General features: G+C 45.0%; 1 protein-coding gene across 6 annotated transcripts in view; it reads left to right on the top strand.

Annotated features, from left to right (window-relative positions):
• The window catches only part of gpd2 (glycerol-3-phosphate dehydrogenase 2 (mitochondrial)), a 442,371-nt gene that overhangs the window by 277,919 nt on the left and 141,768 nt on the right, over positions 1 to 22,684 (top strand). For 4 of the 6 annotated variants that reach the window (XM_072475144.1, XM_072475152.1, XM_072475162.1 and 1 more), the window contains one exon: positions 19,770 to 19,876. In XM_072475144.1, coding sequence (XP_072331245.1) covers positions 19,770 to 19,876 — 107 coding nt within the window. Of the gene's footprint in view, positions 1 to 13,990; positions 14,061 to 17,588; positions 17,686 to 19,769; positions 19,877 to 22,684 lie in introns of those variants that run through there. The other 2 variants (XM_072475179.1, XM_072475187.1) reach the window with 2 other exon arrangements.

Here is a 22,684-nt window from a genome sequence, read left to right as displayed (position 1 = left end):
GATTACAGTACTGCCCACCAGTGATGTAAGAAAGCAGCTGCCCTCTAACTTCAATCAGCCCTCTAGAGCTAAGTAGCAACGTGTAAGGACATGCCATGGAGTCCTCTCCATACTTGTACCCTCTACTGTAAATTTGCACAGAGTTCAGTAATGTTAATAAAGGCTTCTTGATAACTTCTACAAGGCTGCTTAATGGTGTCTAAGTAGTACACACCACAGGTAACGACAATCCAACAAAGCATGATGGCAGCTAGAGATCAAAATCCACATACACTGTAAAGAAGAAATCGAGGAAAAAACCACCAGCAAAGTAAAAGATTTCTGCTCCGACAAAAACCTCACTCAAAAAGCTGAGGAAACCCGGCTGAAAAGCCCCAGACACAAATGATCCTGGCAGCAGAAGAAAGACAGAAGTTGAGCTCATACTAAAGTCTCCACTGGATCTCTGTGGAAGCAGCTTCAATGAAGCAGAGCTAGCAGCCAACAGTCTGCAGGGTGAGGTACAAAGTTCCACGGAAGCCAGGACTGTGAACTTTCAAAAATCAGCTCGGGTGCACGTTTGTCGCTAGCCCGACCTCCAACTCAACGTCTCGACACGTGGTCCCAGTGTCTGGAGCACAACAAAAAAAAGGCATTGAACGCACAGAAACCCCTGTTTAAATTAAAGCCCAAATGCCTTGCAAAACTTTTAGGAATTCTGGCCAATGAGACTTTATGTAATCCACAGAATCCCTTCAGTGCAGAGGGAGACCATTCGACCCATCGAGGCTGCACCAACCCTCTGAAAAGAGCACACTCCCCTCTGGACCGGCGGCAGGTTGCTACTATTCAATTGACCCACAGATGGTCACGGCACGTACAGAAATCTTCTCCTCAACGATACCAGTGACAATGGGGCAGCACGGTGGCACAGTGGGTAGCACTGTTGCTTCACAGCTCCAGGGTCCCAGGTTCGATTCCCGGCTTGGCTCACTGTCTGTGTGGAGTCTGCACGTTCACCCCGTGTCCACGTGGGTTTCCTCCGGGTGCTCCGGTTTCCTCCCACAGTCCTGAAAGACTTGCTGTTCGGTAATTCGGATATTCTGAATTCTGCTTCTGTGTACCCGGACAAGTGCCGGAATGTGCCGACTGGGGGCTTTTCACAGTAACTTCATTGCAAGTAAGCCTACCTACTTGTGACAATAATTATTATACCATTTTGAAATCCTCCAATCTCTTAAAGGGAAACATACATATTAAAAGTTTTCAACCATCGATCACAGTTTTTCATTGCCACCGACTAATCTCACCGTTGGAGTTGTTGGAGAAAAAGGTTCCTACAGCATAGCTGAAGAAACAAATAAAAGCTCCGAGGCTGACCACGTTAGCACGTTACTTTATTCCGTTAGGTCGATTGCAGATGATATCTCCAGGCAAGCCTTAGATGATTTATCTGATGAGTTTGAAGATGTCTAAAAGTTTTGACCTCTCTTTCAACCTGTGATCTTGGAATGTGCCAAATTTAACAGGAGATTCCAGCAGCCTGGGGAGAACATTGATTCCTTGATCAATGAACTTTACCACCTGGCAGAAGGATGCAAATACAGGGACCTGATCCCAACCCAATCTGAGACAGAATAATGGTGAGTGTCACTCTGACCGTCTTCAAGCCAAGGAAGATATCACTTTTGGCAAGGCTATCCAGCCAGTCAGCCTGTCTGAGCTGCTATACCAACATTGGACCATTCTCAGAGTGAGAGCACTGCATGGGGTAGAAACCACACATTGGTCCACTATATCTAGCCACAGAAGGGCAGAGATCGTATCTGCCAGGAAAAGTCAACACGCGATCATACAGCTGAATGATTGTGCCACTGTTGAGGGACAAATTGCACTCACAGGAAGGATTCTGCAGTGCTGCGAAATACCTCCACTGCCACAAATGGGCCCTTCAGCAGGCTATGCCAGTCCTGTTCTATGCAGACAATCCGAGGGCCATCCATGAAGCCAAGGCTACCGACCCAGAAGATTTTTTAAATTATTCATTCAAGGGATATGGGCTTCATTTTCTAGGCCAGCGTTCATTGCTCTTCTATCAGATGATGCGGCTCCTCCTTCTGGAACGCGGACATCTCAGTTAACAGCCATTTAAAGTTAGATTCTGTTGCCGGAGTGTTATCGGACAGAAGCATGGCTCCAAGGATGCTGGGTCCGAAATTCAGACCCCCCCACTCTGCGGTGCAGGTGGAACCCAACTCCTGGTCAATGGAATGATTCAAGAGCCATTAAGGTCCGTTGACAAACTGATCACAGAAGTTATGCAAAATCAGCCCTTTTCGAAACCACTCCTCCGTAGCGAGGCCTGCATTGCTCTCGACCTGCTTCAACCAACAGAAGGTATAAAGACAACCACAGTTACTCTCCACAAGCAGCCAGAATCTCATCCTCCTGAAAGCCCAACTACAAAGCAGCAACCCAATGTTGACTTTGTTTATAACTTCTTTTCCCTGTTTGCCGAGCAGGCCTGTTCTTCACCTTTTCAGGTGCCTGAACTGAACCAAGAGCCAGACAAGCTCAAAGCACAGGAGGTTACCACAGCAGCCAAAGTGGAGGTAACGCCAGAGCCAGAACAACTTACTACAGAGCCTACACCTCCACTAGCAATTGCAATGCAATTGGTTGAGATGATGACCTTCACATGGCCTCAGCAATTACCAGCCAGTGTGTTGAAACCATGGGTGGGATTCTCCCCTACCCGGCGGGGTGGGGGGTCCCGGCGGGATGGAGTGGCGTGATCCACTCCGGCGTCAGGCCGCCCCAAAGGTGCGGATGGGGCCAAGCCCTCACCTTTCGGGGCTAGGCCTGCACCGGAGTGCTTGCCGCCACGCCAGCCTGGGCCGAAGGGACTCCGCTGGCCGGCGGAAGACGGCGCATGCGGAGGGGGTCACCTCCACGTCGGCCATTGCGGAGGCTATGGCCGGCGCGGAGGGAAAAGAGAGCCCCCATGGCACAGGCCCGCCCGCGGATTGGTGGGCCCCGATCGCGGGCCAGACCACCGTGGGGGCACCCTCCGGGGCCAGATCGCCCCGCGCCCCAGGACCCCGGAACCCGCTCGCGCCACCTGGTCCCGCCGTTAAGGGAGGTGGTTTGATTCACGCCGGCGGGACAGGCATTACAGCAGTGGGACTTCAGCCCATCGCGGGTCGGAGAATCGCCGGTGGGGGGGGCCCGCCGACCGGCGCAGCGTGATTTCTGCCCCCGCCGAATCAATGGTGCCGGATTATTCGGTGGCCGGCGGGGACGGGATTCACGCCGCCGCCCCGCCCCCCCCCCCCCCCCCCCCCCCCCCGCCGATTCTCTGACCTGGCGGGGGGTCGGAGAATCCCGCCCCATGTTTATAATCCGGTCACAGCACGACGCAAATGCTACTCAACAAAGGAAAGGTGAGCTGCCTTCACATTCTTCAATCCACAGGATGGCTCCCCCTCAGCCCCAGAAGGCTTCCCAACTAGAAAAAGTGGAAGAAGAATGGATGCAACTGACAGCCAGATTGATACCATTCCCATCCTCTCAAAGAAGCAACTACCACTCACGGTACCAAACCACCTCTGCAGCAACCAAATTGACCGGGTGTGGTGCAACAATCCCCAATGAAAGAAGTGCATGATGGATCACGCCTGCACCCGGCTCCAACCAACGGTCCGCAATCAACAGCCCGTCGATCCTACCATATTCCCGACCAGCCGTCAAGTGAGATGTGACGGGTACAAAATATTTCAAAGACTTGAAAGGGTGAGATGAGATTGTTAAGTACACAAATCTATGGCATCACAAGACTTGAATCAAACTGAAAGTGGTAACTATTGTCAGTCTATATATCCAACGGATAAAGACTTGGGTGGGGGGGGTTAGAAAGGTACGGTGCATTAAAGGTTAATCTGGGATTGAGTACTGCCCACAGGTGATGTAAGAAGGCACCTGACCTCAAGCTTTGGCCACTTCGGTAGCAGCATATAAGGACATGCCATGGAGACCTCCATTCCTGTACTCTCTGCCCAATTGAGTAATGTTAACAAATACAAGACTGCTGAATGGTGTCTAAGCAGTACGCAGCAAGGATAACGACAACCCAAAAAATGGCTACAGATTAGAATTATTGAACAAAAGGCATGAAGAGAGGAAAGCAGTGTTGATCAAAGATCATGTATGTTGATTATTTCACATTTGTATTCCAAAATCACTATTCTGTGAAAGAAAGTGGGAAAATGAGTTGCGAAAGTGAGGTTACGAAGTATGAACCTCGCAGGAAACTCCTTGCTTGACCAAACTAGATGTTCTGTGGGGTAACACTGCACTACCTGTTAGAGTAGTTTTGCTTTGATTGTGTTGTTCCTATATTGTGTTTTTTAAAAATATAAATTTAGAGTACCCAATTCATTTTTTCCAATTAAGGGGCTATTATTATTACTAAGCGTGGCCAATTACCCTGCACATTTTTGGCTTGTGGGGCAAAACCTACGCAAATGCAGGGAGAATATGTAAACTCCACACGGACTGTGACCCAGAGCCAGGATCGAACCTGGGACCTTGGTGCCGTAAGGCAGCAATGCTAACCACTGTGCCACCGTGCTGCCCCTTTTCTATATTGTATTGAAGTATTGTGATACCGAGTGAAGTAATTTTTTTCAGTCTGTTTAGTGTGTTACCAGTCACTGTTAATAGTGATCAGTCAGATTTATGGATTAAACTCCGTTAGCCAAAACCCATTCATGATTAGCACTTTTATTCTATTAGTTTATACTACAGCCATTGCTTCAATGTTAAGCAGCTTCAATCTGACATCAGTACAAAGCTGAGTGAGACTCCCTGGAGGAGTCTTAACTTCATTCAGATGTCAGGTTAAATCTGATTTTTGCTTTGCACTTGATTCACACAGCATGCTTAGTGTCAGTGGAAAACTGATTTAGCTTCTCGCTTCCCCTAAATTTGTGGAGTATGATTGCTTTGTGTTTGTTGGGAGGCGGGAAAAATAATTTAAGAGGGAGAAGGAAGAATGCAAATAATGAGATCTTGCGTCTGCTGCTTGCAAGCACTTCAGTCGAATAGTGCTGAGTGCTGGCAATTATACATTTGAATTGAAGTTTTCAACATTCTTTAACATTTGTCTTTTTTTTATCAGTATCAATGAAGTTGATCCATTCCATGGGGAAGCACCTTGGAGCTATGTCGGCAGTTTGAGTGGTACAAGAGCTCTTCACTGATTAGCTGTTTAAATTGTCACTTTGCTGCATGAACTGCCACCTTCAGATGTGATGGCCATTGAGCTGCTGGTATTACTCTGGGACTTACCCAGATTTTATCATTATAACTCTATTTCAGTACAGTACTCAGCAGGATAACTTCAATAAACCAGTGCTTCCAGCACTGGCAGCTAGTGCAAGTCAAGGAATTCAGCAGATCTGTAGTTCACCACAATTTGTAACCTCATTGCCTGGTATATCCCTCACTTTACCATTGTAGTCAAACTAGTGGAGAGACCATGGTTCAATAAGGAGTGTAGAAAGGTGTGCCAGGAGAATCCAGGCATACCTAGAAATGAGGTGCAAAACTGGTGAAGCAAGAACGCAGGACTACATGCACATAAACAAACGTGTTAAAGACAGAGTTAAGCGATATCACAACCAACGGATCAGATCAAGGCTCTGCAGTCTAGCAAAACTGAGTAGTCCAAAGGAGTAGAACAAAGAAAATTACAGCACAGGAACAGGCCCTTCGGCCCTCCCAACCTGCGCCGAGTGGCAATGTACAACTATTGGAAGGAGGAGGTTCCATGCACATCTCATTGTCAATGATGAGGGAGCTCTGCATGAGGGCAGTGTTTCAAGTGTTTCCAGCCCACTTCAGCCAGAAGAGCTGAATGGAATAATCCATCTCTGCCTCAGTTTACTGGAACAGTGGCCCAGTTGTATTCATTGTTGTTAGGCCCTCTAACCCCCACATCTGAGTTCCTCTGGGCAGTGTGGTAGGTCCAGCCATCTTCGGCTGCTCCATCAATGATTTTCTCTTATCATAAGATCAGAAGTGTTCTCTGTGCAACAATGTTCAGTACCATTTGTGGCTACTCAGATACTGAAGCAGTCCATGTCCGTTTGCAGTAAGTCCTGGACAGTATCCTGGCTTGGCTGGGCTGATAAGTGGTAAGTAACATTCATGCCAGGCAGTGCCCATCTCCAAGAAAAGTCTAACGTAGCTCTTGATATGGTTTTGCCATCGCTGAATTCCCCCTCTCGGAACGTTCTAGAGGTCTTGACCAGAAACGGAACTGGACTAGCCACATGAATATTGTGGTTATAAGAGCAGGTGAGAGGCTTGGAATTCAGACAGACAGAACTGACAGACAGAATTTACATTGCAGATGGAGGCCATTCGGCCCATCGAGTCTGCACCAGCCCTCTGAAAGAGCACCCTACACCTCTACCATATGCCCGTAACACCGTAACCCTACCTAATCTTTTTGGATCCCAAGGACATTTTAGCGTGGCCAATCCACCCAACTTGCACATCTTTGGACTGTGGGAGGAAACCGGAGCACCCAGAGGAAACCCCATGCAGACACTGGGAGAAAGTGCAAACTCCGCACAGACAGTGACCCAAGCCGGGAATCGAACCTGGGACCCTAGAGCTGTGAAGCAACTGTGCTAACCACTGTGTTACCGTGCCACCCATTCTGTGAGGAGCATTGAGTCCCCAAAGCCTGCCCACCATCTACAAGGTACAAGTCAGGAGTGTGATGGAATACTCTCCACTTGTCTGGATGAGTGCAGCTTCATCAGCACTCTAAATAGCTCAACACCATTCAGCAGAAAACAACCTGCATGATTAGCACCCCATCCACCACATTCAAAGTTGACTCTCTTCGACACTGTTCAGTGGCAGCAGTGTGCATCAATACAAGATGCAATGCTGTAACTCACTAAGGCTCCTTCAACGGTTCCTTCAACAGCACCTTCCAAACCTGTGACTTCTATCCCCAAGAAGGACAAGGGCAGCAATGGAAGGGAACACCACCATCTGCAGTTCCCCTCCAAGACGCACACCATCCTGACTTGGAACTATAATACCATTCCTTCATTGTAGCTGGGTCAAAGTCCTGGAACTCCCTCCCTAACGTTACGGTGGGAATACTACACTATTTGGACTACAGCGGTTTAAGAAGACAACCCTCCACCACCACCTCAAGGGCGTTTAGGGATTGGCAATAAATACTGGCCTGGCAAGCAATGTCCACATCCTGTGAGCAAATTTAAAAAACTCCCACACCCCCTCATCTCCCTGGTGGGGGGGGGGGGGGGGGGAAACCTGCATCCAGAACACATTTGCCAATCTTTAGCCAATTTGACACACTCTATGCAAGATTAATGAACAGTTGAATACACTGGGTATGGCAAAGGCTCTGGGCCTTGACAACAGTCTGCCTATTATGCTGAAGACGTGTTCCAGAATATGCTGTGCCTCTAGCCAAACTGTTGAGTGGAACTTTCCTGGCCCTATGATGATTGGCTTGGAGGCTGGGGGTCCAGGTAAATGGTGGTGGGATCTGGGCCGGGATGGCGCCCCAACACTGGAGGGATGAGAATGGATTTGACTGCATGCTGCAAGTGGCCAATTAAGATGGTTAAAACCTCAATTAGGGAAACAATTGTAGCCTCGCTGACATTTTTCCAAAGTGGAGCAGTGCCCTGTCGCATGTAGATGCCTCTGGCTCAGTGGAAGCAGAGACCCTGCAGCAGAACAGAAGGCCATTGGAGCCAGAGACTTCAGCCCCCATGATGAAGTTAAAGCCTAGACCACTCCTCCAAAACAGTTTTCCTTCCTCTCCGAGGGGCCTACCAGTCTGGCCCTAATAATATTTGATTTGGATCCATGAAAGGACGTCTTCATGTTCAGGCACCCTCTGTGTACCTGACCGGCCTTAGTAATGCCCACCTCTCCCGGTGTGGTTGCCAATGCACCAGAGACTAGAGCTGGGCCCTTTCTGGATTCTCAAAAGTTTGCAATGGTATTACTACTGGAAAATGCAGGTTTGGGATTCTATTTGGTCTGAACATTATAGTCCCAAAGCCTGCAGGAAAACCCAGTTCATTAATCCTGTTTCTGTCTCCATGATGCTGTCAGATCTGCTGAGTATTTCCAGCATTTCTCTCTCCCTGATGCCATCAAATCTGCTGAGTATTTCCAGCATTTTAGATTTTTTTCCCATCCAGGGCAGTGTTTTTCAAACTTTTTTTCCCGGGACCCACTTTTACCAACTGGCTGACCTTTGTGACCCGCGCCTGCCGACCTTTGCGTCACAGCATTTTTGTTTCCCTTTAATGCGACAGGCGATCCTGCTTGGTCCTCCTGATCCCACTTGCTTTGTCATTCAATGTTACATTTCTGCTAAGGACTTCAGCTGATTCTTGCTGCTGCATCCTTTGAAAAAAATCAAGAGGTTTGACCTCGAACTCACCATGCTTAGTCTTAATAATAATAATAATAATAATAATCTTTATTGTCACAAGTAGGCTTGCATTGCAATGCAGTTACTGTAAAAATCCCCAAGTCGCCACATTCCGACGCCTGTTCGGGTACACAGGGAGAATTCAGAATGTCCTATTCACCTCACAGCATGTCTTTCGGGACATGTGGGAGGAGACTGGAGCACCCGGAGGAAACCCACGCAGACACTGAGAACGTGCAGACTCCGCACAGCGAGTGATCCAAGCTGGGAATCGAACCTGGGACTCTGGGTCTGTGAAGCAATGGTGCTAGCTACTGTGCTCAAATGCCTTTGAAGTTTTGAGGGTTTTAAACTCATTTGCCAGTAGGTCCCTGCATATAACACACTTGGGCTTTGCATCCTGATTTGCATTGGCAAAATGAACAAAGCCAAACCTCAATAAATCATCTTTGTTCCCAATTTCAATTTCTTCTTGGTAGGCTGTTGACAAGGGGCCCTGGAGCTTTGCATACAGCTCGCACTAGCACTTGTCCTGCTGTGGACTCTCCTGGGCAGCTCTCTCCAGCTATTCTGTTGTGATTACCTGGCCTACTTGTGTCTCTAGCCCTCTCGTTCTTTATGATAAAACATTCCATCTTCAGTTCTTCACAGTCCTGTTGCCTTGCTTGTCGGCAGCTAGAAAATGGAGGAATCTCTCCTCCGCGTATTGTACCAAAAACACGGACGTGCCGGGCACATCACCTGCTCTCTGCCACCACTTCTGGTGGGAAGACTGCATCATTCGTATTATAAGTCGATCGCAGCCATCGGGCACTTCTCCCACGATTGGGAATGCCGCGACCGATCGCTCCGCGACCTACAGTTTGAAAAACCCTGATCTAGGGCAATGTAGGCTGTTTGATTGGTATTTCTTCGACCATCGCTGCCGATTGTCAGAAGTGTGTGCCATCTACAAGATTCACTTCAACTCCCAAGGCTTCTTTTGACAGAACCTCTTAAACCTAATGAGCTCTACCATCTTGATGAACAAGGATAAAGCATGGGAATATCACAATGTGCAAGTTCCCCTTGAAGTCGCCCACATTCATGACCTTGAGCGATATTTTTGTTACATCATTGTTGCTGGGTTGAAATCCTAAAACTCTGTTTATGTTAGCACTGTAGGTGTGCCTCCACCAGATATTCAAGGAGGCAGCTCGCTGCTACTTTCTCCAAGGAATTGGTGATGGACAGTAAATGCTGGTTTTGTCAGTGATCACCACATACCGTGAATGATTTATAAAAAATTAAAATTCTGCACAGCTCAACATTCTGACTATTGGAGAATTAAAATTTCCTAAATATCTCTGGGCCTCTTTGCTAAATGACTGAAATGACAACACCAATCCTGGGCAGAATGGAGATGATTGGATACTTCTCTTGACAATCCCATCTGGGGTCCACACTCCTGTGAGTGACTAGGGTTAATTTAATGCACATACTTTGCACTTTATATCTCCTGTACTCTGTATTTTGAAAGACTAATCTTTTATTAAGAGACATTGCTATCCCATGTCTCTCTACCCATGTCCCATTGCCCCTCATACCCTATATACCAACTTGGTTCCAACTCATACCCACCCAATCCCCTTATCCCCTCCACATCTACTCCCCTCGCATCCTTTGACATTTCCTGGACAGCTTTGGCGCTTCCTGGACAGCTTCACTGTTCATTGACAGCTTGACAGTTCCAAAGTATTTGTGCGTAAAAAATGCATAATCATGTTTGATTATAACAATCCCAAATGATGCCTTACCTCTCCCAAAGGGGTGCCAGGGCCCAATCCAAAGGAATACCTTACTTGGTCTACTCTGCACAATCTGGGATTCATGTAGCAAATTAGTGGAGACAACTGGCGAGATTCCTCCGCGAATCACATGTACGAACCCCTGCCTGACTCCATAAGACATAGGAGCAGAATTAGGCCACTTGGCCCATCGAGTCTGCTCCGCCATTCAGCCATGGCTGATATTTTCTCATCCCCATTCTCCTGCCTTCTCCCCATAACCCCTGAGTCCCTCCCCCATGAAGATAAAAAGTGCTGGAGTAGGACTTGAGTTTCGTCCATTTCTGGAATTTTTTGCATCGACTGAGAAGTTGTCCGTTCTGATGAATATCCGAGCATTTATTTAATCTGCTGCTTGTTTGCTGAGTCAGGAAAATTCCCAATTCCTGCCATGAAGGCAGCTATCCTCTCCCAATTCCTGCTGTAAGGACGGCTATCCACCTCGGTGTTAATGTTTCAGGTTGCAACTTTTGGGTCACGACCAGCAACGTTGGACTGGATTTTATGGCTACTGCCGCACATGTTTTTGATGGGGGTGAATGTAAAATATATTGAGTGGATCACCTTCCTATTCACCCTCTAATTCGTCCTCGTCATACGTTGGGTGGATGGGTTCCAAAATCAGCACTGCACCTGACCTATGTAAAATAAATATTTCAAAATCATTTAGTCTTGGATTGCCCAGGATTATATACTACCCAAGCCATAATAAGGTTGGTGTGGGCGTGATTGGGCAGGCCTTTATTTTTGGTGGCCTAAATGAAATAAGGCTGTAAGGATGAGATGGCACCTCGTTGTGGGGGGTCCTGTGTATATTGGGGCAGCCCCCCCCCCCCCCCAAGCCCCTTCCCTCAGATGTCAAAACACTCCTTCCTCGCTGCCTGTCCTCCAAATATTCCCCCCTCCCCCATCTCTCCTGGGCTCTCGAATCCCTTCCTGACCTAACCGCTCGGGACTTACCTGGTTGTGGTCGCCATCCTGTGTGCTCCTTCTTGCAATCCCAGCAGAACCACTACTCTTGGGGCTGCTAGAGCTGCTGGTCAATCAGAATGACTGGTAGCTCTCTCGTGCAGAACCTCCCATTGAGGGATGGAAGTCTCACTCTTGCTTTATTTAGCTAGCCTGTAGCATATATCCAGCATTTTCTGTTTGTATTTGCGATTTCCAGAAGCCACAGTATTTTGCTTTTTGGCAAACTTAAACGTGGTTTAAAAAAAAAAAAAAAAATTACCCAGGTCACCAAATCAAAATAATGAAGATGGGGAGGTTTCAGCAATTGCGGCTGTTTCAGAATGGCCTTTAGAAATGATTTTTTTCAGTTACAGCCACGAGCAGGGAAGTTTTAAAATATTAAAATAATTGTTACTTGTAAAAACCTAACTAATGTACACCAATAAAACTAGCAAATGGTTTGGTACAGTTTTTTAATGAAGTAATTTTCACTGATTTTAAAATGAGGTTACAAGCAAGTGGAGGTCTAGATATAATATTTTGTGATAAACCTATAAAATTGTACCAAGTTACCACATCAGTGAATATTTTTAAATGCAAAGGATATATAACAAATACACCATTAGGCTGCCTGATTGTTCTGGTTCTTGGAAGAGTTTACTTCTGATTATGCAAACGGATTTGAGTGGAAACTTGAAACTCCATTTATGAATTACAGCACAACTGGTTGGATGGTGGAGCAGACTCGATGGGCCAACTTTTTGAAGTGGAAACTGTCCAATTCATATGTTCCTGTAAGATGTGGAACAAGTTAACATACCTCATTATATATGGATTGTAGTTTACTGCACAGTGATTTGCATATGCTTCATATAAATGTTTACCATAATGTAACTGCATTATTGTTCTTTAAATTTTTGAAACGTACAGGAATGCATTATTCTTTAAATTTTTGAAAAGTACAGGAGCAAACATCACCAGTTGTAACTGTAGTAGTGTAAAAATGTCTTAAGAACCAAGCAGTTACTTTCTTTGAATAGTTGTAGTGGCACATATCAATTAATTCCTATCATAAAAACAGATAGAGAACACCTCGTTGTGTATTCAGCAATGGATACAATTTCTGTATTATTGGTACCTGGTTTGGGATTCCCGATCCCATTCCCGGTATTTTCAGATTAGTCTTTTAAGGATGGGGTTGCTTCAGATCAAAAGCCCTCCCCCTGCACTCTCGACCTGATTGTCTCCATTGTGGTGTGACCAAGGCCTCCGAACCTTTGAGTTGGGCTAGCTTATCAAAGAGTTGTGAATTTCACCACCTCTGAGGTGTCAAGAACCACAGTCCACATGAGGGAATCTTTTCAAAGGTAAGTTCAAAGGTTCTCCTCATGCCAAACTATGTCTCATAAACATCCCAATGCCTCCCTCCAAAAAGCCCCTCTTGCCCTCCATTCCAAACTATGACCCATTCTCCCACTATATACTGTATGGAATCAATGAATCCTATAGTAACAGTAGGATGTATTTCAAAAACAACTTCATTCATTGAAAATTTTCCATTTCGTCAGCAAAAAATAACTCCTTTTTAACAGGTAACAAAAGTGCCATCATTCAGACCATTTGAGGCTAATAAAAGTGCCAATTGTTCAGACTATTTGAAGTATCAATAGCTGAAACTGTAAGCATATGAAACCTCTTTGATCTAATCACGCAGTGTTCTTTCTGGGACTCAGGTGTTTTAGTTCTTTCATAAATGGTTAGGCTCTCAGCCAAGAATACATAATGAGGCTTGGCTGAGAGCTCGGAAATTCATTAGCCTGTTGAAACACTCAAGCCCCAGGATAAACATTGCTTGATTGATAGCTCTGGCTCTCTGATCTCTTCTGTCAATTTCAGAATGTTTATTTACATAAAATAGAGTTTCAGGTGCTTGTAGTTTCTTCCATTGATACTTGAAACAATTTGGATGAACGACACTTACATTGGACTATTGTAAAAACAAATTTTTATTTTAAGCAAGTGGAAAGTTATCAATGAATGGCTTTTTAAAAAATCTTCTTTTGCTCACCTTACTGTCATCATAGGGCCCATTGCTTCTATACAATGTACAGTGGTTGCGCATGGATGTGCCATAGCTTATCATGGGGGTGGGTGGTGTGCATGTGATGGCATGGATGAGGTATGGGGAGTATTTGAGGGGTGAGGGCTGATGACCTTCTGTTTTTATTTTTGCTGGGATGAAGTCCCACAGCAGAAGGCAAGCCTTTTAAACTGACTGCTTTGGCTTCTGAACCGTTTCTATGTTAGCTGGCTCAACTGTAACCAGCACCCAATCTCCAAAATGAAACTCTGGTGCTTGTAGGCACTTGTTCCTGAGCAGGTGGGCTGAGCTGGAAATTTTCCTGTCCCAAAGAGGAAAATCCAGCCCATTATAGTTGTATTAAATAACAAAGTGGTCATTGGAGAAGGGGATAACAATTTCTTAAAGGTTTTGCGAACAAATCAATGTATGAGACAATTTGGCGAATCGTTGTCTAAACAAGAAATATGTAATATTTAAGGAATATCTCTCGAATTCTGTGAACAACTGTGACAGATCCATTTTGTATTAAATAAATGGGAGTTTCCAGTTGTATAGAATAATTAAAGTATGTTGATGGTGTGGCATAATGTGTCATCCAGAGTTTGATTTGCATATCAAATGGTGAATTAATGAATGCTGAAACAATTACAGGAAAGTGAACAGACTGAAAGAGGTGGGGAGAGGCTTGCACAACTGCTGTCATTCCTGGTTTTCCTGGAAGGTGAGTGCCCATGGTGCATCCCTACTGGGGTTTTATAATGAGGTGACTTGCAGGAGAGACTAGTGATCACAGAATGCACATCTTGAGGCTCACTCCAAAATACTGGGCGCCTGGAATTTTGGCACTGTTGCGTATGCCGGAGTAAACTGCAAATTCTGTATTCCCACTGGTGAGTTAGACTGGACGTAGTTCAGCTGCACTTGTACCACTTGTGAGGAAATTGTCCTTTCAGCTGGGGTTAAATTCAAAAACGTGATAGGGAATATCGCCTGTTGCTTATTTGCATAAAATCTCAAGTTCAGAACAATAAACAACCAATTATGCACACAAATGTCTTTAATTGCAGAATTCCCATGCGATCTCAATCACGAGACAGATTAAAATATTCATGTATAATTCCAAAGACTTATCATTGATCAACTTGATTCATTATGTTCATCTTTTCAACTCTTGTAACAATGCTCGGGTATTGACTAACTCCATTATTATAACATTGGCACTACTCCATCTTCACTATCATTCATCAATGAATAAAGAGTTTTCATAACATTTATACTGTCATCAAGTAACATGCACTGACATTTTGAATTTGTAAATTTCTATGAAATCCCACGTGAATGGGTTATTTATGAATTGCTGATGCTTATCTTAAACAGATATTGGAAATGTAAAATAAAAATTGAAAATTCTGGAAATACTCAGGAGGTTCAGCAGCACCTGTGGGGAGAGAGAGAGGGAGAAAAATTGAGGCCAAGCTTCTCCGGTTACTGCTAGGAGCAGGATCGGGTGGAGAATGGCAAGTTGGCCTAAAATCGGGATTTGCGCTGGGCATCAGATCTGTCCCGAGTCTCTGGTAACACCCCATTGGTCATGACGGACTTCCCGCCCAAAGCAGGTGGAAACCAAATATTCTGCAAAACCCCTTTTTTACATGTCATTAATGGGCTCAAAGCCTTCCCCCGATTTTCCCCCCCCCCCCCCCCTCCAAGCAGGAACTGCACTGGGCGGGCTTTGGCAAGCATGGACCTTGAGGGGTGTCGAGGAGATATTTCCAGTGCTCGTGCACCTCTGCCAGGCTGCAGAGGAAGGGTCCCTCAATGGTCCTAGGGGTTCGGTGGGCTTTGGCTGGTGGCAGGGGGTTGACCTTGGGAATCGCCCCCAGGGTAGGGGTCTGCTGGCTGGACTGCCCCTTCTAGCCTTGGGAATTGTTTTTTACATTTAAAGTACCCCATTCATTTTTTTTCCAATTAAGGTGGGATAATAACAGTGACCTGGGGCCGTGATCGAACCGGGGTCCTCGGCGCTGTGGGGCAGAAGTGCTAACCACTATGCCACCGGCCACCCTAGTCCTGGGAAACCTGAAGATCACTCTTGGCATGGTGATTTCAGGCAGCTCTCTGATCAACATCTTCATTCTTGTCTGTGTGCTGTGAAAACTTTGAAATGGCCTGGTCACTTTAATCTCCATGTCGCTGGAAACCTGGAAGGCATCAGATCTGTCACAAAGTTGGCCACGACGAGGCCGTAGAATCGCGCCCATGGTTTCAAGTTTTAAGACTTTTAATGTCGCAACCAAGCTAAAAGCAACATTGAATAAACACTAATTCAGCAGGCAACTTGTACTCCTCTGCAATAACGTTTCGCATTTTACCGTTTAAAATGATTGAGAATCCCTATCCATGGTTATGCTTTACTCGGTCCTTTAAGTGGAACTTCATTTTCCAGTAATCAGCCCAAAACAATTTTCATTGCTTCTGATGGTTTACTTCTTTTATCATTTACAGCCGGGTAACTTCTAAACTCTGAACTGACTTACATGGTGAGGGTTACCTGGGAGATTGCCTCCTCTAATCAAAGCTAGGTGAATCTTCCACCTTCAATTAAATCATCACAAACTTGGTCTCTTCAATCTGAACGTGAGCTCCCATCCACATATTGCATGGTGAACAATAGAGACTAGCTAGCTTTACCTCTCTGCTCTTTGTCAGTTTCTTGCAAATTAACCTGCCTGTGAGGTTTTGGGAAATCCTAAGAACCTATAAACAATACCATAATACCTTGGTATGGGCACTCCCCCTTTCAAAGTTAATCTCTATGGCACTATATGAGCCGTTTATCCAGGTAGAGATTCTAATGAACTATCTCCTAAACCCTGAACTCCAATCTGTCTTGAAGTATTACCATTTCGAAAACCTGACATTCTTGAAATGTTCTCTGGGTTGTTGAGGTAGGTACCAGGAGTCTAGAAAATTCCAGTTGTTTCAGTACTCCAACAGATTTCAGATCTCTCGTCCAGATATTTCTTAAAAGAGTACTAAAGCACCTGAGTCCCAGGGAAAACATTGCTTGAATGACAGCTTTGGCTCTCTGATTTCCTCTATCCTATCAATTGCACAATATATATTTGCACAAGATAATGTGGTTTCAAGTGCTTGCAGTTTCAACTATGATGTTAAAGCTTTTATTGGGCTATTGTGAAAATCATTTTTATTAAGTGGAAAATTATCAAGAATGACTTTCGAAAGCTCTCTTTACTCATCCTATTGTCAATGTTTGATACCGTGTTGGACACAGACTGGTGAGCAAAGTTCCAGTTTATGGGATAAAAGGGAAAGTAGCATCAGAGATATGAAATTGGCCGAGTGACAGGAAGCAGTGAGTTAATGGATGTTTTTTGGGCTGGAAGATTTATAGTGGAGTTCCTCTGGGGCGGGGGGGGGGGGGGGGGGGGGGAAGAGAGTGTTGGGACCCTAGCTTTTCCTGATCTACATTAATGACCTAGACCTTGGTATATAGGACACAATTTCAAAAATTGCGGAAGATATAAAACTTTTATAAGCATGATGAACTGCAAAGAGAATAGTGTAGAGCTTCAAGAAGACGAGACAAGTTGGTGGGATGGGCAGGCAGATGCAGATCAATGCAGTGAAATGTGAAGTGAAGTATGTTGAGACGCAATGTAAAACAAATGGTACAGCTCTAAATTGGGTGTAGGAGCAGAGGGAACTGCGGCAAGTTATTGAAGGTGGCAGGACCGATTGAGAGAGCAGTTAACAACGTATACAGTGATCGACTTCCAGTGAGGAGGATGTTCTGAGCGGACACAGGGAAGGTGGTTCTTCTCCGGGAACTCCGAAAAACGGCATTTTTTGCACGAGAATAGCCTGCCAAATGTGTTGAATCCCCACCACTCCCCACCCACCCTCTCACAAGACAGCTGCAAATACTGAAAAATGCCCGGCAACAACTCCAGACTCGAAAGCATAGCAGGGTCAGCAAAAGCCTGGAGAGGAGGAACGGGATGCCGGTGAACACGAGGAGCGAGTCGAAGCTGGCCACACCCGAGCGGGCTGGGTGCTACATGGGGCCCGGCAGGGGTCTCCTCGTCTCGGGAATTTGATCCTGGGTGCTGGTTTCATCCGTGTGTGCCTTTTTAGATCCTGCCCATTGCGGAGATCGCGATGTCTCTCAAGATCCCGTTGGATCTCGTGAGGCTTGGTGAGCCGGGTAAAAATTTACTGGCTGCGTCATGTCCTGAGTCACCCGTAGTCCCAAACCATAACAAGCTTGTAAACGTCATAGTAACAGGAGAATGGAAGATGGGAGACCACTAAGGACCCTAGAGGTTAGAAAGATGAGGATAAGAATTCCAGTAATGAAGGGTCACAGAAATGTCTGTGGTGGGCAGTGGAATAAAGATGGAAGTTAATTGGCTGGCTGATGAATAGATGTGGGGTTTAAAGTTCAACTTGGGATCAAAGAGAATGACAAGAGGTGGTTTGCTTCAAGCTGAGAAAATGGCCAGTAGAATTACTGACAAAGTAGAATTTGTGGATAATACTAATTTAGCTCTTCATATAAACAATTGTTTCTTTTTCTAACTGGTGACATACATGAATTAAATATCCTTTCAATATACATGAAATTACAATATATAGAGTTCTATTAATGCAGTTTTATCATTTTAAATCACCGCTGTTTATTACAGACTTTTTGAAAATAAATTAAGTCCTTGGATGAGTTTTTACCTTTTACAATATGTCTGATTTTCATTTAATTGGCTTCAGTGAGATGTAAAACAGGTGGCAGTTGACTAACAGCCATTGTTCGCTTGGTGATATGAGGGAAGATTTACACCAGCGAGAAGCCAGATCAGAAACCAAGCTTAATGTTTTCCTGCTTTGCTTGAGGGGCATTTTTAGAGATGGTTTCCCCAAGTGGAATGCTGGTGAACTTAAACTCCAGTAAGGATTTCTGTGTCATTGGTAAACCGGACATCAGTTATGATATCTATAAACATGATACATTTCTGTCTCTTCTGTTTTCTGTTGATCAAAATAAACTACTACTGTACGCCTAATTTTGCTTTCCTCACTGACCTAGCTGTAAGGATGCTGTCAAGCAATAATGTATTCTGCCAAGGAATTCAGGATGAGTCAGAATTGAGAGTGAGTTAGGAAATCTGAAGGGGAGATTACGTGCTGGGACCATCAATTAACAGGACTGTTTTCAATTCCATGCCATAGAACACATATGAATGCATTATTAATATCCAATCATAACTGCCCAGATCAGAAAGAAAAATATTTTCATTTATCTGTTTCTATCCTCTTTTTCCCACTCTCTAATCAAACAAATTGCACAAGGTCTTCATTCAGTAGTTTAAGTCTCTAAGCCCCCATTCTCAACATTAGCTTTGAAATGTGGTTTGCGCTGTTGTGATGCAACATTTTCCCACAATCGATGTGATTAATGTTTTGTAAAAATATACTTTATTTTGGTTAGTTTTAGGTAAATTTGAAAGTTACAGTCATATTGAAGATTGTTTTAGCAGCAGCCCAGGGAAAGCTTTGACAATACTCCAGATCACTCGGAATTTAATTTCTGGTGGTTGAAGCTTAAGGTGTTTTGAGAAGCAGGTAGTTTTTCTATAGTTGGGTAGGTTCTGTTTAATAGAGCTGGCTATGTCCTAACTCTGTTGTATATTTTGCATCATGAATGTTGCATGTAATGACATTTTTAATCCTATTATACTCCAAGCATCTATGGTTACTAAAGTTGTTGTTAAGATAATATAAAAGTGGATTATACATATATAGTGTACTAGCCCATAAAGTGCAACTTTACAAATATCACAAGTCAATCAAATTGTGTAAATATATATTAATCTCTGTAGGAGTGACCTTTGAAAATTTCATATAGTACAACTGAATGTGTCAGTGGTCTTAAATGTCCTCTAGAATACAGGATTTTGCTCTGTTTGTATTTGTTTGAAAATAACATGTCCTCCTAGGTGCATGGTTAGTAATTGGATGGAACTTAATATGTGTCTCATACATGAAGAGGGCTGCATAATAACGAATGCATATGAATGTATTATACTATGCAAAATTTAAAAAACTATTATCTGATATATTTTTACTGTTGAGATAGTTATTTCTTATGATACAAGGCATTGACTTATAGACCTCAGTTACTAGTTGTGTATGTGCAAAAATTTTCAGCAGTGGCTTTTCATTACTTAGTTGATTTCCTATGTATGAAAGGTCGATAACTTGTATCCTAGTGCTACATTGTAATAATTTTCAATACAGACAAATTCCGCACCCCTTGATTTTTCTATCTATGCATCGCATTGTTTGCTATCTATGCATAACTTTGTTTGAAAAAGGATTCTAGTGAAACGTCTGTTGTAATCTTGTATTGCAGAAAGCGAAATGGCATTTCGAAAGATTGCTGGCGGAACAATTCTTCTTGGGGGTAGTACCCTGACAATTTTAGGTCTCTCCCAGATAGTAGACTACTGGTCGTACCGGGTAAGCTTTCCTTTATGCCTTCTACAAACACTCAAAAAGCCAAAAGCAATACTGTTGGCTGTGAGGTGGGCCTGGCAAGACAAACAGACACATATCACATATGCACACACACATATGTGTAACTTGCCTGGTTTTGAGTGGCAATGTTTTTAAGAACTGTTTGGTTAGGCTGCTTGATGTAGGTACTAACGGGTAGTGCGGGTGGCATAAGGGGTTAAGGGAGTACAAAATAATGTGTAAAATTGTATAACCCCCACAAAGACCACAGGGAATTGCTTATTGATCTCCCCGTGGGTTTTGTGGAGTACCAGAGGCAGAGGCTTGCCCATTAGGAAATCCGTAGCGGGGCTTTGAATGCCAACCCAGACCCGGACAGGTCTGATCCAAATGATCCCAGGCTGGGACACTTGTTCTAACCGCAGGGGCTACGGCTTTATTTTCAATCCAGAATGAATCTTCTTTGCCTTCCAGCCTGGAATTGGCAATGAGGATCAGGCACGGGATTCTGAGCAGCCTTTTAAAGTACAGAAAACCCCTCCGATTTAAAAAAGGAAAAGCCCAAAAATGCCCTTCTTTGGCAAACTTGAGCAGTACAATGCAAACTTAGAAGACTGGGCCCAATATGCAAAGCGCATGGGCTATTTCTTTTGTGTCAATGGCATTGAAGGGAATGAGAAGCAGACGGTAATTCTGCCAGCATAGGGGGCCCAGACGTTTAGGATTATAAAAAGCTCAACTTACCCAGCAGCCCAGACACTAAAATGTTTGACGAGCTCGTAGATCTGGTGCTAAATCATTGTGACCCAAAGCTGTCAATCATCCTACAATGTTACCATTTTAATATGGCTGGGGGAACCCACTACAGAGTTTTCCGGAAATTGCCAGAGTACTGCGAATTCGGCCCATCCCTGACTGAGAGGCTACACAGTAGACTAATGTGTGGGTTTAACAGCATCACAACCTAAAATAAATTACTGGCGGGGCCCAACCTAGACCTGAAAAAGGCCATTGAGATAGCCTTGTCCCTGGAGAATGCTCAAAAAAGGGGCTCAAGAACTTCAGGGGACACCGAACAGTAAAGTTCTCAAGGCTGGGGGAAGGGTCCTTGCTTCTGGTGAAAGGCTGGATAACGTCAGAGGTACCCAGGAAACCTCTCTGGAGGAATACAAGTGTCAGCCACCGGACTGTTATAAATGCTGCAGAATGGCACAACTGAGATAAGGCTGCTGGAATCGGCAATAAGCATACCACCCAGACAAGAAGCCAAAGTTACCTCAGGCCCATGCTTTAGAAGTCCTACCCTCAGAGGAGGAAACAGTGCAGTTGAACTGCAACATCGTCTCCTGATAAGGATAAGGCTGCTCATCAACAGACATTCTTTAGAGATGGTGATTGATATGGGAGCTGCTGTCTCTGTCATTGGGGAACAAACATTCTATCACCTCCGAATGGGGCTTCTTCCTTCAACTTCGGGCCAGACTAGCCACATATACGGCAGAACCATTGAAAATTATGGAGATGACCATGACCTCCGTAGCTTATAGACTTGTAGTCGTGCGAGGTTCGGGACCAAGTCTCATGGACAGGGATTGGCTTCAAAAGATCCGACTGGAGTGGCTGGAATTTTTAAAGTATTCCAAGAGTGCCTCCGTAAAATACAAGGTGCAAGGCCCAAAATCTATGTTGACCCCGGCGCCTTGCCAAAATACTTCCAGGCATGGCCTGTCCGTTCTCATTGCTTGAGAAGATGGAAACTGAGATTGAGCGGTTGGAAAACCTCAAAATCATAGAATCATAGAATTTACAGTGCAGAAAAGGCCATTTGGCCCATCGAGTCTGCACTGGCCCTTACAAAGAGCACCCTACTGAAGCCCACGTATCTACCCTATCCCAGTAACCCCCACTTAACATTTTTTGGACACTAAGGGCAATTTAGCATAGCCAATCCACCTAATCTGCACATCTTAGGACTGTGGGAGGAAACCGGAGTACCCGGAGGAAACCCATGCAGACACTGGGAGAACGTGCAGACTCCGCACAGACAGTGACCCAGCCGGGAATCGAACCTGGGACCCTAGAGCTGTGAAGCAACTGTGCTAACCACTGTGTTACCGTGCCACCCATTCTGTGAGGAGCATTGAGTCCCCAAAGCCTGTCCACCATCTACAAGGTACAAGTCAGGAGTGTGATGGAATACTCTCCACTTGTCTGGATGAGTGCAGCTTCATCAGGAGCTGTGAAGCAACTGTGCTAACCACTATGCTACCGTGCTGCCCTAATCTAGGGATAATACAGCCGGTGCAGTTCACGGAGTGTGCCGCACGTGTCCCCTCGCATCACTGGGAAGATGGCACGGAAAGACCCACTATCATAGAATTTTACAGTGCAGAAGGAGGCCATTCAGCCCATCGAGTCTACACAGGCTCTTGGAAAGAGCACCCTACCCAAGGTTAACGCCGCCACCCTATCCCCATAACCCAGTAACCCCACCCAACATTAAGGGCAATTTTGGACACTAAGGGCAATTTATCATGGCCAATCCACCTAACCCGCACATCTTTGGACTGTGGGAGGAAACCGGAGCACCCGGAAGAAACCCACGCACACACTGGGAGGATGTGCAGATTCCGCACAGACAGTGACCCAAGCCAGAATCGAACCTGGGACCCTGGAGCTGTGAAGCAATTGTGCTATCCACAAGGTGTGCAGGACCCTTAAGGATGCAGAGCGGCGCTACTCACAAATTGAAAGAGAAGAGTTGGCTGTTATTTCGGTGTGAAGAAATTTCATCAGCTCGTCTACGGCCAG

The sequence above is a fragment of the Scyliorhinus torazame genome, chromosome 2, assembly GCF_047496885.1.
Source record: "Scyliorhinus torazame isolate Kashiwa2021f chromosome 2, sScyTor2.1, whole genome shotgun sequence".
NCBI lineage: Eukaryota > Metazoa > Chordata > Chondrichthyes > Carcharhiniformes > Scyliorhinidae > Scyliorhinus > Scyliorhinus torazame.
This window is presented reverse-complemented; position numbering and strand designations above follow the sequence as displayed.